At 48.3% G+C, this 18474-nt stretch overlaps 1 protein-coding gene across 4 annotated transcripts in view; it reads right to left on the bottom strand.

Annotated features, from left to right (window-relative positions):
* The window catches only part of ACAP3 (ArfGAP with coiled-coil, ankyrin repeat and PH domains 3), a 66544-nt gene that overhangs the window by 37113 nt on the left and 10957 nt on the right, over positions 1–18474 (bottom strand). For 3 of the 4 annotated variants that reach the window (XM_074218767.1, XM_074218765.1, XM_074218766.1), the window contains exons 2-5: positions 9107–9164; positions 7005–7124; positions 4954–5007; positions 2471–2529 (exon numbers count right to left, since the gene is read on the bottom strand). In XM_074218767.1, the coding sequence (XP_074074868.1) occupies positions 2471–2529; positions 4954–5007; positions 7005–7124; positions 9107–9164 (291 nt within the window). Of the gene's footprint in view, positions 1–2470; positions 2530–4953; positions 5008–5094; positions 6970–7004; positions 7125–9106; positions 9165–18474 lie in introns of those variants that run through there. The other variant, XM_074218768.1, reaches the window with a different exon arrangement.

The raw sequence follows: 18474 nt of genomic DNA, 5'->3' as shown, positions 1-18474 counted from the left end.
CAAGGTAGGGTGGTAGAGAAAAAACAAAACTGAAGTCCTGAGGGGTTGGATTTGAACCTAACTCAGTCATCATTCATGGATTGAGCTCCTATTACATGATAGATACTGATTATACAAAAGCCAATGAAATAGTGCCTGCCCTCAAAGAGTCTGCACTCTAATGAGAAGACGAACAGAGGAACAGAAAACTAAACACAAAAGATATCCATGCTCATTTCCCACTAGCAGCTGGGGATGGAGGGCTTTAGAACCCCTTCACTGGAAGGAAGTATTTAAGCGGATCTTGGAAGAAAGCTGGGGTTTGGAAGAGGCTAACTTGAGGAAGGAGTGCAGGTGTAGCGGACAGCCTGGGCAAAGATACAGGGCAGACATAGAATGTCATACAAGGGGACAGCCCAGAGGTCAAGTGAGCTGAAATAGAGAGGGTACGGGGGGAGTCATGGGCAAGAGATGAAGAAAGGAAGTTTCAGTCAGATTAGAGGGACTTTAAGAACCAAACAAGAGATATGCAGAGATAGACCCATCTACACACATTTAATGCAGCATGTCTACCATACAAACATATGGTATACATATATGTAAACACACATATGCAAGCATACACATAAGCATATTGTGTCGACATGCATGTGTGTATATATATATACATGCTAGATGATTTAATATAAATATTTTATGCAAGAGCTAAGACAGAGCTTTCTCTGTGTGTGCATAGGCATGTATTGTTTAAATGTGTCCTCTGTTTGACTTTGAAAATCCTTCATAGGTTGATTTTAAAGCCTCCCTTTCTAAATTTATCTTAGCTAGATCTTCTGGATGTATTGTGAATGTGCATTTGTTTGTGTGTGTGTGTGTGTGTGTGTGTGTGTGTGTGTGTGTGTTGTTCAGTTATTTTCAGTTATTTCTGACTCTCTGTGACCCCATTTGGGATTTTCTTGACAAAGACGCTGAAGTGGTTTGCCATTTCTTTCTCCAGCTCATTTTTACTAGAGGCAACGGGAAGTCCCTGAGGATTATTGAGCATGGGAGTAATATGATCAGCCCTGTGCTTAAGGAACACCAATTTGTCATCCATGTAGAAATGAATTAGAGAAGAGAGAGAGTGGGAGTAAGGGGACCAAGAGATGACAGCAATAGTCCAGTGAAGAGTTGATGATATCGCAACCTTGATAGACTTGCTCATTTCATCAGTGCAACAATCAGGGACAATTTGGGGCTATCTGTGATGGAGAATACCATCTGCATCCAGAGAAAGGAATATGGAGTTTGAACAAAGACCAAGGACTATTACCTTCAATTTAAGAAAAAAAAAAACCCATTATCTTATTATGTAATTTTGCTATCTCTTATACTTTATTTTTCTTCCTTAAGGATATGATTTCTCTCTCATCACATTCAACTGAGATCAGTGTATACCAGGAAACAATGTAAAGACTAACAGACTGCCTTCTGTGGGGGGTGGGGGGAGGGAAGCAAGAATAGGAGGAAATTGTAAAACTCAGAGTAAATAAAATCTTGCTTTTAAAAAAGAGTTGATATCTAAAAGAGAGAAAATTCTTTGTGGAAGTGGAGATATCTGGCAATTCACTAGACATAAGGAATTAAAGAGAAGAAAAATCAAGAATGACTCTGAGATTGCAAACTTGATTGATCAAAATGGCCAAGGATGATGCTGGGATCAACAGAAATAGAGATGATCGGAAGAAGGGAGGGTTTGGGGAGAAGTGTTTGAGAAAGGAGCCTATGGGACATCTTATGGGAAATGTCTCACAATGAATGGGTGAGATGGGAAGGGAGCTGCAAAAAGGATCAGGGTGATAGAGATCCCAGAGTCATCAACATAGAGATGCTAATTGAACCCATGGGGATGAGGTCACCCAGGGTTGTAGAGAGTATGGAAGGGAAGAAACCCAAGAGGAGAGAGAGAGAGAGAGAGAGAGAGAGAGAGAGAGAGAGAGAGAGAGAGAGAGAGCCCTGGAGCACTGTCTGTGTGACCTTAAGCAAAACATTTCACATCTCACTTTCACTATCTGTAAAATGAGGAAGTTGGACTAGATGACCACTAAGGGCCCTTCTGGCTTTGAATGGACAATCTCACAAATAGAAAATGACCCATTCGAGGTCATCTGGCCAAGTAATGCCCAAGTCAGTCAGGAGAAATTTCCTGATGCGTATTTCCAATTCACCCTTTTCTCCCAGAATAAAGGCACCAGAGTCTTTCTTGTGTGCGTTTGCCTATGGGGCTAATGGGGTGAGGGGAGGAACTGAAAATGGTAGAGAGAACACCTCTGGGTGGGAGAGGGTGGGCTGGGAGGAACTGGGAAGGGGAAAAGGAACACCTCTGGATGGGGGGAGCTGAGAAAAAAGAGAGAGGACGTCTTGGTGGGGCAGGGGTTTGGAATGGAGAGGAGGGGGAAGAGAGGGAGGGAAAGAGAGGGGCAGCTCTGGGGGAAGGCCGGGCTATACTTACTCTTTGACAAAATTGTGTAGTTGTTGCCGCACTGACCGCTGGGCCTGGTCAAACAGGATCTAGAAACATTCAAAAGGAAGGGATTTGGGGAAGACCTGGGTAGGGGAATCTTTTCCTTCTGTTTCTGAAACATCTGAGGTGGGGGAACAGAGAGAGATTGCTCCCCAAATCTAGATTCTCATTCCTAAGGCCCAATGTCTCCTGACTTTCCTTCCTCGCCCTCCCCATCAATTGAGAAACTGGGTTTAGGGTCCAGGGCTCTTTCCTTTAGGGAAGGACCTTGACTCTGGTCTTTCCTCCTCAGACAAACAACCTCACCCATTTGGCCACGGGTCAGAAGCCTGCCTGCCCCATCTTTACAGAGGCTTCCCCTCACGGCCAGCAGATGGCGCTGCTCCTCAGGGCTCCCCAGATGTTTGAGCAGCTCTTGGGGCAAGAGGGAAGGGGGAGTCTCCAATTGGGGGACTAAAGGATTTCCTAAGTAAATTGCCAATCCCACTAAGCCTCTGTTCATGGGAACTCTCCTACATGGACTTACATGGGAGGTGGGGATAAGGAGAACTTGGGGGTTGGGGGGACCAGTGTTACCCAATAGATGAGATAGTGGTTGAGCAGCTATGTCTCTCTGCACCCACCTCCCTCCCCCTGGCCCAGGCTTCCAGCCCCATGGGTGTCCACAGCTGCCTCCTTCCAACTCCCTCTCTGGGGCACACAAATAGCCATACACTCCACCCCCATCCTTAGTATGGTAGGACAAGATGCTCCCACAATGGGCAATAGGCTGAGGGATTCTAGAAATAGAGCTGGGAGGGACCCTAGAGACCACCCCATCTAAGTCCATCACTTTACAGATGAGGAGACTGAGATTAGGGGACTTGTCCAAAATCACATGGCTAGGAAGAAACAGAGTGAGAAATTCAAACCCAGTTCCTGGGACTCCAAGTTCATTATTCTTTCCCACTCTGCCATCTTGCTTCAAGGGGAAGTTAAAAAATACTGCCCCATGCCAGCCCACCCGTTCAACCAGAAGAGGCTATCAGGAGTTGGGGGAGAGGCTGGCAGGTGCCAGGGAGGAGGAGACCCCTGCTCCCCACTGGCCACGGGGACAGTCCTGTCAGTGTCCTTTGGCTCGGGGAGTGTTTATTTCTGAACTTCCCCTGCTGGGTGGGTGAGGAAAGAAGGGGAAGGGGGGTTGTTTAGTCTGGGCTCAGGCTCCCAGGCCAAGTCCTGACCACCCAGAGCGTGGACATCTATGTCTCCACGTGGGACCTTCATGCACCTCAGTGATTGTGAGGTTTGGGGGTCCAAGTTAGCATGTATCAGTATGTGAATGTTGGGGATAGGGCAGGGGAGAACCTGTCTATCCCCCAACCCTGGACTCCCCCACCTGCCCTCAGTCACTTTATGTGCCAGACACTAGCTAAGAGTTAGGGATACCAAAAAAACTGAAAGCCCAGCCTTCCTGCCCCCCCCCCACTTCTTCTTCTAAATGAGTCCAGGCCGGAAGCTCAGCCTTGGACCTTTTCCCTCTGTCTGGACAGATGTTTGACAACATCTGGCCAGAGAAATCCTTAAGAAGTTATTCCCCCCTATCCCCGAGGGAGTAAGCTCCCCAGATTGAGGGTTAGGAGTGAGAGAGGGAGCCAAGTTCTAGTTCTAAGTTCCAATAGCTCACTTGGTAGCCACTGGGGCCAAAGGTCATTGTGTCCATCTCCCTACCTCCAATCAGATCAGCCCCAACCTTTGCCCTGTCTGAGAGATCTCCAAGTCACTCCTGTTGCACCCCCCCAAAGGAAAATACTTTGTGACCTAAGTTGAACTTGTGGGGCTCCCCAGAAATGAAAAGCTAAGATCCCCCAGCTTCCCTTTCTCAGACATCTCCGCAGCCCCTTGTCTCTTCCAGTGTCTATTTGGCTATTTCTGGGGCTCCTCCTTCCCCTTCTACACCCACAGATCCAATTACATCCTCTGCTCTCCCCCCTCCCCCTCATGCTGGACCAGAGCCCAGCCAGACTCTTGGCTCCTATGCCAGACATCCTCAGTCAGTGTCCTAGAGCTCAGGCCACAGCCCCTCCTGCCCCAAGGGACAGATCCACAGTATCCCCCCATCCTGGGCTTCCCCAAGACCTTACCCATGGCCCCAAGAGAGATTGATGGGATTAGAATTTGTCTCCAGCTAACTCCCAATGACTCAGAAGTAAACCTGACCCACCCACAGGGCCCATGCAAACTGGATCACAAGGCCTGAACTCCTCGTCCCCTTCATCCAAGAACTTCTCCAACACAACCCAGCAAAAACCTGCTCCCCAAATATTCCAAGCCCAGTGAATCTCCACTTGGGGGAGGAACCTATGAGGACTTAGCTGACGTGCCATGAGATGCTTATGAAGCCACTAAGCAGAGGGTTGAGACTATCTATCTAGCTCTGAATCCCCTGTCCTAACACTTGGGGGAGGGGGCAGGGAGGGGGGAGCTATTATTACCATATGGTAGTTGATCATTTCCTGAAGACTGTCTCCAAACTTCTGTAGACATTCCTGGAGGAAGAGAGGAGAGAGATAGGATGAGGCCCTTGGGGCAATGGCTAGAGGACCCCTGATTCTCTCCCCCTCTCCATTACCTACTCCAAGTCCTTAGCTCTGGTCTCATCCTTTGCCTGATCCATATCCCCACCCAGGTTCAGAAGAAATCCTCACAGAAACCCCACAGACATACTGAACCACTCCCTCTTTGTATCCCTACTGATGAAATTCTGGAATATGGGAATAGGTGGGCCCTCAGTTACTGGCCACCCTTCCCTTCCCCAGTCCTATATGGCATCTGACCTAGTTCTACTTCTTCCTGGTTTAAACGGGACTCTCACTAAGGCACTCCCACAACCATAGCCACACCACCCACACCCTTAGTAGACTCCCCTGGACTCCAGTGTTTGATCAACATGGCCCAAAATCTAATGGACTCTAATCCCAATGCTGAATTCACCAAACCAACCAGACAATGCCAGCTGATATGAAATGGGACTGGAGGAACCCTTATTACAACAGTTAGAGGGTCAGTCTTAGAATTAAGCCTAGATCCAAGTCAGACTCACATTCTGGCTGAGGGACCTAGGCAGCTCACTTAACCTTTTCAAACTGTCGTTTTTATTGTACTGACTCAGCCTATCCATGAGCAATTGATACTTTCTCAGTTGTTTATATCTGACTTTATTTGTGTGAAGCATTTTGCAGTTGTGTTCATAAAGTTCCTCAGCAGGTTGGCTCCCAAGTAGTTTATATTGTCTAGTTATTTTAAATAGAATTTCTCTTTCCATCTCTTGCTGCTGTTGGTCTTACATAGAAATGCTGATGATTTATGTGGGTTTATCTTATATCCCTGCAACTTTGCTAAAGTTGCTAATTGTTTCATTGCTTGACCTTTTAACATGCCCAAATAATTTTCTAAGACCATACGGAGGAGTGGCCAATCTGTATGCATGAAGGAAGCTTCCTATCCAGGAAAACTCACATGTGTGACCAAAATAACCAAGATGATTATTATGGCAATTGAGTTCTCATCTTTCTGTCTGATGGAGTTCTACTAGAAACAGTCCCGGGCAAGTTACTATTACTATTAATAATGTTCATCTTGTCCTCCTCCTCCTCCTCTCACAGGATGGAATCCAGATAGAAATGGTCCTGGGACAAGTTATTATCCTGCTACTGTTCTTTCATGTTTAACATGTCACAGACTGAGGTACAAGTAGATATTGCCTTTTGTAATTGAATAAAAGTACCAAGACGGTCCTCTGGAGGCTTATTGGAGCACCCCTGGGACATCTTTGGGGAAGCAGACAGAATGAATACGGATGTCTCGTTATTAGGGATGTCAGAGACCAGACCTGTGATTGCACTCGTCTACCATTGAGGATTGGCATCACCTCCAGTCTTAGAGGGGTGCTTACAGGACACGAGTTTGAACAACTCTGGGAGAGAGCAGAGAAGAGAAAGGCTTGGTGTGCTCTATACTCCATGGGGTCATGAAGAGTTGGACACAACTGAACCCTAACACAATTGCAGCAGTGAAAAGTCAAGTCCTAGGCCCGGGGCCCCACCACCAGGTGCGTCAGTTGGGCACTTGAAGTCAAACATTCTGAACTAGGTGGCTAGCTAACTCTCTGTGTCTTTTCCTGTATAATGGCAGCAGTAGGAAGCATCACCAGATCCTTCTCAAGTAGTCATACCCCTGAAGCATTCCTGGGCCCAATTAACCCACTAGTCACAGGTCTGTGAATCTCTTTTCTGAAGGTTTCACTGCCAGATCCTTCATGGTCTAAGCTGATCCTGTCAAGCCAAGCAACCATTCCCAAGGGCAGAAGACCCTCTTTCCCATTAAATCATTGTGGATAATGGAGTTACAGATTGTGGCATCCTGACCCTTCAGGCACCCTCCCCACCCAATCAATTCTCTGCAAACAGAGCAGGCTGGTGGCCTGTTGTAAGAGTCAACTTCTCCCGTCCCCTGTCCCATACATCCCAGTGTCCTCTCCTCTTACCGAGACCACCTCATCATTGCGACACTGCTGGGACAGGTCCCGGACCCCGCTGACAAAGTGCTTGTTGGTGGTGATGTAGACCTTGCCAGCCTCGATCATCCCACTACAGAGTTTGACCAGCTGCAGGGGAAAAAGCGGGAAGCATAGAGGACAAAGTGAGGGGCAGGCTCCCTCCTGGTCCCCATAGGAGGGGATGATATCAATATCTGGGAAGTTATACCCTCAGACCTCAGTGATTCCCTGGTGAAAGGATCACAGGTCTCCCGATTTATTTCTTATTTCATGGCCCAAGGTCAGGAATCATAGCTCAGTGACATCAGGAGCAGCTAGATGGCCCAGTGGATGAAATGTTGGTCCTGGAGTCAGGAAGACTTGGGTTCAGCTTCCACCTCAGACACTTACTAGCTATAGTGACCTGGACAAGTCACCTTGTCCTGTTTGCCTCAGTTTCCTTATTTTTAAAATGAGTTGGAGAAGCAAATGGCAAATCACTCCAGTTTCTTTGCCAAGAGATGGAGTTCCAGAGAGTTGGACATGGTGGAAACAACTACAAATTTATTATTATTATTATTATTATTATTATTATTATTATTATTAAACTTTCCCAAGGTGACATGAGTAATTAGCATCAGGATGGGGGATTTGAACCCACAGAGCCTCAGCTCTAGCAGAACATTGTAACTGAGGTCCTAAGGTAGTGACCAATAAAGATAATATTCTAAGCTGGGCCATCAGATTTGGCAGAGGGATAGAGACAGTCTCTCTCCTTTTCTGTATGGAGACTGAGGACATATCAAGGTGAGCAGGTGAGGGAATGGCTGGGGTGGAGGACTCAGGGAGGAAGTCCCCTACGCTTGCCCTCACATCCACTATCTTGGAGCTCTTCCTCTCTTCATGTCTGGGCACTGCTCCAGTGACTTCCCTTCAACTGATAACAAATAGGAACTCAGGGACAAGTTTTTGAGAAAGGTGGAACCCTCCAGGCCAGCCAACACTAGGGCTGCATTTCAGACAAACGGATCCAGACAGAAATGGGTCAAGGCAAGGTCAGGACTTCAGGGCCAGGAGCCAGACAGATCTCTAGGAAGGCAAGGGAAGTGACTCCAGTCTAGGTACAGGATGACCAAAGCCCAGGGGAGGCAGTGAGGGAAGGCCTTTCCTCGGCCAGGGCCCCTGGGAGGCCGGCCAGAGTCGGAGGGGAGACCAGTCTAGGAGTCTGTCCTGAAATTGAGCTGAAGATCCTATCACCACAAACAGGGCAACCCGCCAGGCTCGGACCGAGAGTCCAAGAGCTTTGCCCAGTCCTTGGCAGAGCAAATGGAACTAGAGGCCCAGCATCCAAAGATCAAGAGCAGAGAAATGGAGTTTGAGGACCATCAGTGGGAACTGGACAGCCATGAAGACCATCGTGAGGTCCCTTTAATCTCAAACACCCCAAAGTCCTTTGTCAAGACTCTATTTCTAAGAGGTGTTTTAAAGTCTAGTAGTCTTGTTTTACAAATAAGGAAACTGAGGCACTACCCAGGGTCACATAGCTACTGAGTAGCAGACTCAGAGTTTGAACTTGGGTCTTCCTGTGTCAAAGGCCAGACTCTGGCTAGCCACCAGTCCCATAGGCTTTGTCTCCCTTCCTCTTCCAGCCTTCCCTTCCCCTCCCCCCCTCCCAAGTCTGACCAAGGCAGGAAGCCGTGAGATCCACCAGCTGCTGCTCAGCATGGAGGCCTGGAGAGAATCATGACACATGATCACAGCAATCTTGGGAACACGCGAATAGGCAGGAGCACAGACATGTACTCCCCCTCCCCTGTTCACAGGCCAGGTGGCAGGAGCCCCACCCCATAAATGACTAAAAGGAATAGGACCCCCCCATCCCTGAGGGGAAAGTCGATGGGGTCCCTCCCCCGGTTCAGATAGCCACACCCTGTCCCCCAGCATTCCTCCCTCTCCTCCCTCATCTAATCAAGCCACAGGCAAGATCCCTCTTCCAGCTCCATTCCCCCAATCCCCCTTCCCCCAGCAATAGAGACCGAGGTCCCTAGAGATCAACCCCTGTTCCTCTCCTGAAGCTACGGGAAGGGATGGAAAATGGGGAGAACTCTCACCTTGTCCAATTTCGCCTCTATCTCCACCACATCTGTTTCCACCTCATCTATGGTTGCCCTAAAGAGATAAGAACCAACACTGTGAGGACTGAGACTGGCCCTGAGATTGGGCTCATTCTGGGGGAGATGGGAGAGAGGGGGAGAGGTTATTTCCTCCCCAGATGTGACCAGATGTGTGAAGCATCCTCTCCTAAATAAGAAGCCAACATGGAGTTTACCCCAGGGGACAAGGGAAGCAATGGGCAGAAGGGAAGGTCTATCTCCCTTTGTGGAAAAGAAGGGCTTTCCCTATCCATCCCTCACTGCCAGCCCACAGCTCACTCTCTGCCTGGAGCAACCTCCCTACCAGCCCTGTCTGGGTCAGCCCCCCAGGTGGCTGACCTCTAGGGCTCTCACCCTCCAATGTAGCTCAGAACTACTCCCTCCACCCACACACATACTCCCAGTCCAAGTCATGCCTTTCAAACCTCTCTGATCATTTAAGAATGACCTTCCTTCCCAAGAATCTTTCTCTCAGATGGGGCAGGTAGAGCCCCCACAGACCTGACAGACCCTCCCCAAAGGCAATGAACCTGGGGAGAAGGTGACTCAATTAACCCCAAGTTGGAGAAGGCCAATTAGCTAGGGGATCTCTCTCTGGGTTTCATGTCAGTTGCTATCCACCTCCCGTCCTGGCCAGATGCTCATCTGGAGATGATACTTTTTTGGTGTCTCCAGTTCCTTCAACCTGATCCTTCCCAGTTTCCCTTCAACTTGTTTTTCTGTTCCCTGAGGGTGTGGTGGGCCTGATCAAGGAAGTCATAGCTGAAGAGAAAACTTACAGGGCTGGCATGGAGTCCCAGCAAGGATGGACCAAGAAGAAGCAAGAAAAAAGATTCCCAGGAGGTGTACATTGGAAGGTCAAGCCAGAATTCAGAAACTAGGTTCAAATCCCTTGAGAGTTAAGGGCAAATACTGTTTCATTCTTATATCTATTTATATGCATACATCCACATGTATTTATACACATGTGTTCACATATATAGACACACATATGCACCAAACAAATATCATATATTCATTTATACACTTATATTCATATATATTATCTCTATATAAGATAGTATCTAAAACAAAATATATACAATAAAATATTATCTATAAATATATAAAACATATAAACTTAAAATATCATATATAGTATTATTGTACCTATATAATATATTCCTATACATATCAACATTCATTTATTATCTATAATTTTATAAGATATTATCTATAACATTAGATATAGAATAAAATATCTATAAATATTTAATAAAACATTATACATATATCAGAATATTATATATAATTAACACATTACAAAATAATATATGTAATATTTCATATACTTTTCTTTATTTTTCTTTATTTTAAATTTTTTTCTTTTTTCCCAATTCCATGTAAAGACAGTTTTCACCATTCAGCATTTTTGTAAGATCCTTTCCCTCCCCTTGACAGGGAGTAATTTGTATATATTTATTTTACATCCTGAGCCACCAGCTTTCCCTACTTAATGTCTGTCCAATGGATAATTAGTTGGGAAATTTTCAGGGAGGATATTGGTTATAGAGGATTTCAAAAGCATCAGTGCAATGGGGAGAGGAGGAGAGTGCATTGGGTGACGGCTAGGCTAGATTTCCTTTAGCCACTTTAATGTAGAGGGCAAGGGTGGTAGGGGTTTAGGGACGCAGCCAGGTCGCCTCCCAAAGGGTCCAAGTGGGCAGGGGCATCGGGATGGAGGTGGGGTCACAACATCCCTCTCGCCTTGGCAGCCCACAGGTTCCCACAGAAGAGCCACACCCAATAAGCCATTTCTCTGGGTGAGTGTGGCTGCATGTTCAGGTTCCCAACTCCAGTGGCCCTCATGCCAGCAGAGTCTGGTCACATCACTCTTCATGGAGAGAGGTTGGGGGGACATCAAACATGTTTAAAAATATTCCCACTCCTCTCCTTCCCAGAGAACCTGGTCCTAAGTCTCCCCAGGGATCCCCAGAGGGCTGGAAGAATCTGGTGGGGGAGCCCAGGGCAGGGTTGTACGAGAGAGGTGGCGGGGGCGATACTCCCCCGCCAATAGAGATCCATAAGCACTCACGCACACAAACCCACACTCCGGGCTCCCCGGCCTCCCCTCCCGCTGTGGTTCCCACTCAGGCCTCCAAACTTAACTAGGTCAGGAACAGCCTGCGGCCGAAAGGAGGGGCCCAGCCCCCAAATGACCTGCCTGCTGCTTGCGAGAGGCAGAGCGGGGGCTGGGGAAGGGGGCAGAGCCAGCCTTCCCTATGTAGAGAGACACGGTGGTACAGTGGGAAGAGCAGTGGCCCTAGATCGGGTCTAGCTATGTGACCTTGGGTAAGTCACTGATCCCCAATTTCACCGTCTGTAAAACTAAGAGGTTAGACTGGATGACCGCTAAGACACCTTTCAGGTCTACATTGAGCATCTTAGAATCCCCACGACAAATATCGGAGGCCTTACCTGGTCCCCCCCACACACACACCATGCCTTCCCTCTCAGATCACCTCCCTTTTAAGTGCTATGAACACAGTTCTTCATATTTCTTCCCCATTAGAAAATCAATCCTTTGAGGGCAGGGGCTGACTTTGCCTTTCTCTGTATCCCGGGGGTTCGAGCATACAGTAGGTGCTTAATGGTTACTCACTGACTGACTGATAGGCACATAGAATCTAGGTTTGTAGGGTTTGTGAGCCATTATCTAGCCCCTTCTCCCCTCCACATACATCCCACTATCATTCCATGGATACCAAGGGGCAGGCAACCAGCACACAATAAAGCATTCTTCTTTCTGGGAAGGTGATGTCCACTTGGGGGTGGAGTTAGGTCGCCATGGCCCTGAGGAAGGCCCTCTACAACACAGTAGGGGAGGGGGAGACAAGATGACCTCTGCAGACCCTCTCTGCTCCTACATCAAGATTTGCACTTCCCTGCTATTGTTGATATTCATCTTTCATTTTGAAGATCAATGGCATCATGGGAGATGTCTTGGCTTGCCAGCCAATTAAGCCCAAGAAGCAAGACCTAGTGAAAGAAGGAACCCCAGAGGGCTCACCTAGTCCAACCCATTTTACAGATGAGGAAATTGGAAGTCTGAGGTTGCACCTGAGATACCTGGCAGGGCTGTAATTTGAACCTATGGTTCCAAATTGAGGATCTTCCTACTGAGGGGAGGGATGGTCTCACTTATGTCTTCAAATCTCCAGTAACTGGTACATTCACTCATCTTTTTTTCAGTCGTATCTAACTCTCTGGGACCCCATTTGGAATTTTCTTAACAAAAAGACTAGAGGAGTTTGTCGTTTTCTTCTTCAGCTCATTTAATAGATAAGGAAATTGAGGCAAAGAGGGAGAAGTGACTTGCCCAAGGTCACACAGCTAGTATAAGTCAGAGGTAGGATTTGAAGTCAGGTATTCCCGACGCCAAGTCTAGTACTTAGTAGCCTCCTCCTAACCAAAGTCTTTTTATGCCTGAATGAAGGGATTACTTTTTCTCTAGACAAGGCTTTGCATCATGGCTCCCCATCTTCCCCCAAACGAAAGCCTCAGTGTCCAGACTATTTTCACTGTACCCCATGGGCCAATATCCCCAAATGCCCTCCCTGCCCAGCCTAGCCCTGGTGGCTCCCAAAAATAGTCTCCGGGAGAGGAGACAGAGTGCCACCCACCCCACGGCTCCAGGCCCCCTATTTCTGGGTAGGGGAAAGGAGTGTTTAATTAGCTGCCTCAATCACTTCCTTTGTGTGAGGTTATTAATACCCAGATCTCCTCCCGACTGGGCGGGTGGGCAGGCGGGGTGGGCAGCCCAAGGTTTTGTCTCAGTTTGGGGTGTCTCAGAGTCTTTCAGAAAATAAAACCTTCCTGACACGCCCTGAACCTGGGGTGGAAGAGGGGGTGGAGTAGGGAAGGAGGGCCGAAGAGTCCCGCTGGCTCCCTAGGGAAAGAGACAGGAACCAAGTCCCTTTGGCTGAGACCCAAGACTGCCCCCTGCTCATACAGAATTCCACTCTCCAGAGAGGCCAGGCTCCCAGGGGGATCCCCTTACAGTCCTCTGGGCTTCACTAAAGACAGGCAAACTCTCAGGTTAGGGGGTCCCTACAGGGAAGATCATAGTCTCCCCTCAAATCTGAGGGGTGTCTCTTGAAAAAGGGCGTCTGATGGGACTGAATACAGGTCCCATAGCTCCCCTTCAGACCAAAAGATCTTATGGCTGTCCCCCACTCAGTGCAAGGGGTACCTGAAAACAGTCAGATGTGGCCCCTCAATAGAAGAGAGGCGATCAAACTATTGGTTCCTGGAGGGGAGCCAGGCTTCTTCCCTCAAACTCCTGAGAGACCCCGGAATATTGGGCTTTGCCTCTCTCTCTACCTCACCCTGCCATCCCCTGGGCAGAGTTGTGCCCATTGCCCCTGGCCCTGTCTTCAATCCCCAACTGGTCTCTTCTGGGCGGGGGGGGCAAAGCCTCCCACCCCCATCTTCCCGCTAGATCTGGAACTCGCCCATCCTGGATGCCTCCCCCCACCCCTTTCCCCTCCCCCTTCCTGACAGCTTGGGAAGGGTTACTAAATGACGTCACTAGAAAGAGATGGAGAATCCCCGGAAGGGATGAGGCAGATGGAGCCAGACCACGTGACCCTGCTCCCTTTCTCCCTCCCCCTCCCCCCAATCGGATTTGTGTCCGGGAACAGGAAATAAAGCTGTGATCGTAAACCCCTCCTCCCCCACTAGTCCCTCTGGAATTAGGGTCTCGGATCCCCGACCCCCCCCAACACAATCCACTTTGCAGTCGGAGCCCCCTTCCCTTCCATCTGTTTCCCTAGGGGAGCTCAGGCCTAAGCCTACAAAGGCTCCCCAGTATCCTGGCCCCTCCCCCGCCATTAGCTGGGGGGATCTGGGGTCCGCTGGGCTTCCATTTGCCCGGCTCCCCCCGGCTCGGGATGGGCAGGGGGAGGCTGTCAGCCTGGGCCCAATCCGTGTCTGGGATGGAGCCAGATGCCCATCCCCCCAGCCTGCCCCCGTACCCCCTCCTCCAACCCATTGTCAGACCGGGAGGACCAACGCTTCTACGGGTCCTGGTGTCCCCCCTCCTCCGGCCCACTGTCAGCCCCAGGGAGGAGGGGCAGGGGAACAGCCTCAGTTCCCCCCGAGCCAACCTGCCTCCCGGGCCCCCCACCCTAGCCCGCTGTCAGCCCCTAGGAGGGGGAGGGGAGGGGCACCCTCAGCCTACCCGGACCATCGCGGCCGCGAGCCGAGCTGGATCCCCATCCTCCCACTCTGCCGCTGAAAGCCCAAGGAGCAAAGGAACTGGCTAGGAGGGCTGCGGTCGGGGCTAGATCCCCGGTGCCCCCACCCTGCCCCCAGCACACCGTCAGCCCCAAGGAGGAAGGGGAGGGGGACGGCTAGGAATGGCCAAGGGCCAGCCCCAGTTCCCCCAGGATCCACCTGTCTCTCGAATGGAGCTAGCCCCCATCCCCGCTCTGCCCCGTACCCCTTCCTCCAGCCCATTGTCAGTCCCAAGGAAGCAGAGGTGGAGGGGAACTGGCATGGAGTGGGCAGAGGGACAGCCAGCCTAACCAGGAGCATCGCAGCTACAGGTCGGAGCTAGACCCCCGTGCCCACTCTGCCCTGGTACCCCCTCCTCTAGCCCATTGTCTGCCCCAAGGAAGAAGAGGGTGAAGGGAACAGGGTCCCAATGGGCAAGAGTCCAGCCTCAGTCCAACTGGGTCTAACTTGTCTCCTGGAAGGAGTCAGGGACCCCACACCATTCTTGTTCGGGGAGTGGGGCTGGCTCCAAGTGAGCTAGGGTCCAGTCTCAGCTCTACCAGGACTATTTGTCTCCCTTCTCCTAGCCTCTATCCTACAATCTCCAGTCCAGTGTTTGGCCCCAACCAGGGGAAGGGCCATTCCCAGCTTTCTCCAAACCTTCCCTAGGGGTTGGGGTATTAGAGGGAGACAGAACAAAGGCCCCTCCCCTGAGCAAGAGCAATTTCTTTATTCACCCAGACCCTTACTCCATTGTCAGCACTTGGGAAGGAAGAGGGAGAAAGGACTGATCCTAACTTGAGTCAGCTACCTGCAAGGCTACCTGGTTACCAGCTCCGAGGATAAAGGGGTTTCCAGTCCAGAGAGAGAGAGACAGAGAGAGAGAGAGAGAGAGAGAGAGAGAGAGAGAGAGAGAGAGAGAGAGAGAGAGACAGAGACAGAGACAGAGACAGAGAGACAGAGAGAGAGAGAGAGAGACAGAGACAGAGACAGAGACAGAGACAGAGACAGAGACAGAAACAGACAGAGACAGAGACAGAGACAGAGAGAGTTCACAAAAGGAGGATGCCCAGGGCCACAGCCCAAAAGAAATAGAGTGCTGTATCTGGAGTCAGATGCTGTACCTTGCCTTAGATGCTTACTAGCTGTGTGACCCTAAGCAAGGGTCATTTGCCAATCTGCCTCAGTTTCCTTCTCTTTAAAAATAGCACAGGATTGTTTTGAAGTAAAAAGAAAAAGAGAGAGATACCAGTAAAGTGTTTTGTGAATCTTAGATGACTATAAATGTGAGCTGCTAGCTATTTTTCTAGCGAATAAGGTCAGGACCTCCAGTCAGATCCAACTCCCTGTCTTAGTTCATTAGAACCATTGTAGGTGGAGGGATTGAAGCGAGTCCCTAAAGCCCCTACTCAACAATTTGAGCTCCCCTGGGATCCCCACCCCCATCCATTATCAGCCCTGGAGAGAGGGAAGAGCAGACTTCCAGAGTCACCAATGATGAAGGAGACTTTCAGCAACTTCTCTAGGGAGAAAAGAGGGTTAAGTGTTTTCCTGGGGTCACCAGAATGTCAGCAACTCACCCTCCATCTAGTCCTTCTGAGGTGCCCTCAATATTAATCAGGTGAAATGTTTATAAAATACTTTACAAAGTTTAAAATAGAAAAATAGTTTTTAATTTTAAAAAATTTAGAAATGTTAGCTTTGATCATGATGACGATGATGTGATGGATGGCTAAGAGGCTCTTCCCTAGTAAGTCAGTGTCAGAGTCACCAAGCTTCCAACAATATAGCCTCTAAATGGAGTCCAGAATTTGGCCTAAGGATCTGACCTTCAATTTGTTCACACCACTCCCACCAGCACTGAGGGTCAGCTTCATTTAGAACATCCAGAACACTCTCCCTGACCCCTGTATCTTCTTTAGGCTTTCCCTCTTTGATCCACCCTTCTCACCACTATTCATAGAAACACAGATTTAGAGCTAGAGACAAATCCAATCCCCACATTCATAGAAGAAGAAACTCAGCGTACAGTGCCCAGGTAACATCCTAGGTAGGATTTGAACCCAGATCTTCCTTAACCAAGTCTGGTGTCCTCTACACTACACCACACTGCTGCTCTGTTTCCAGATGCAGTCTCAATTCAGCTAACTCCCTGTTAGCTAGGGGTAGGGGAGGGGGGAGGAAGGGATCCTGTCCTTGAAAAGTCCATTGTTAAATTTTTAGCATGAGCCCCCAAATTCTAAATCTTTTGTCGATAGTCTAGACTTAAGAAAGTGATGGAGAAAATGTTTACGTGAGTGAATAAATAGACACTTTCTCCCGCCTCCCAATCTGGTTGTTAAACATTTACCGATACACCCCTGACCCCAGATATTCTCCCAATGGTTTCAATAAGTCCTGTATGACTTCTGTGGAGAGTGCCCCCCTCCTCAAGGTCCATCCAGGTCCAGGAGAGAGAAAAGGGACAGGATCTTGGGGTTTGGAACTGAAAGGGACTTTGCAACCCACCTATTTTACAGACAAAGACACTGACACACAGAATGTGACTCTGGACACAGTAACTGACAGAAACAAGATTTGAACCCAAATCCTAACTCCAAAACCTAGAGAATGGAACAACAGGAGACAGCGCTAAATTTGGACACAGGAAACAGTTGTTAAAATCCTGACTAGAGGGAAAGACAGGGAGGAGTCAGGATGACTGAGTACCACGTTAGCCTCACACACTTGCTGGTTCTGTGGACTTGGACAGTTCACTTTTTACCCTCACCTAGATTCAGTTTCCTCATCAGTAAAATAAGGACAATAACAGTACCTTCATCACAGGATTAAATGAGCTGAGAGCTGTAAATCATTTTGCAAACCTACTCCAAAAACCATTTCCATTATAATTATTTATGATTATTGTTGCTATTGTCCCACCTAAGCTTTGTCCACTTTTCAGACCTCAGTTTACTAATTTGTAAAATAAGGGAAGTTGACTCATCTAACAGAACAGATGAATTCAAATACAAGAACATATTTTTGGACATGACTAATATGAGAATTTATTTTGCCCACCTATACAGCTAAATATTGAGGGCTTGGGGTGTTGCCGTTGTTTTGTTTTGTTTTTTATTTTTAAATCTGTTCAATATTGGGGTCAGGGGGAAAACAAAATAATTTTTAAAATATTTATTACTTGAAAAATTAGGAACTATTTTTATTGCTGTTATTGTTTATGGAGAGCACTAGATTCTGGAACTGACTTCTAAGATGCTTCCCACTACAGATCTATTATCTTATGAGCAAGTAGGTGAGGTGAGGCAGTTGATAGAACACTGGCCTTGAAATTAGGAGGATGGGAGTTCAAATGTGGCCTCAGACACTTGACTCCTACTACCTGTGTGACCTTGAATAAGTCACTTCACCCTGATTGCCTTGCATCCAGGGCCCTCCCCAGTCAACCTGGCTACATCTGGTCATGGGGCCTATATGGCTTTGGAGAAGAAAGTGAAACTCGGGGCAGCTAGGTGGCACAGTAGATAGAGCACCGGCCCTGAAATCAGGAGGACCTGAGTTCAATTCTGGCTTCAGACACTTAATAATTGCCTAGCTATGTTGACCTTGGGCAAGTCACTTAACCCCATTGCCTTAAATAAATAGAATTTTTTTTAAAAAGTGAAGCTGATGACTTAGCACAGCCCCCACCCACCCACCCAAAAAATAATCCAATTTATGGGCTTGTCATGAAATCACCTCCCTGATGTCATGGTCTTCTTCAAAAATGAGCGACAAATAACATTAATGATCCCATGAAACCCAGAGTATTTCTTAGCCGTTACAGGACTGCAAATACAGTGAAAAGCAGCCACATAGCCCCTGCCCACAAGAAGATTGCAATCTAATGGAGGAGCCACTATGCAAACAAATGTGTACACAGAGGAAATCAATAGTATAAACAATTGACCAGAGAGCTTGTCATATATTCCTAGACCCTCTAACAGGAAACTAGCTCAGAAGTCATCTGGCTCAGTCTGTACCAGAACCCTTTTGTGCTAAGGCAACCTCCATACATACATACAGAAGCT

Source organism: Macrotis lagotis, chromosome 1 (genome assembly GCF_037893015.1).
Source record: "Macrotis lagotis isolate mMagLag1 chromosome 1, bilby.v1.9.chrom.fasta, whole genome shotgun sequence".
Classification (NCBI taxonomy): domain Eukaryota; kingdom Metazoa; phylum Chordata; class Mammalia; order Peramelemorphia; family Peramelidae; genus Macrotis; species Macrotis lagotis.
Note: the sequence above shows the minus strand (reverse complement) of the source record. Positions and strands in the feature narration are given on the sequence as shown.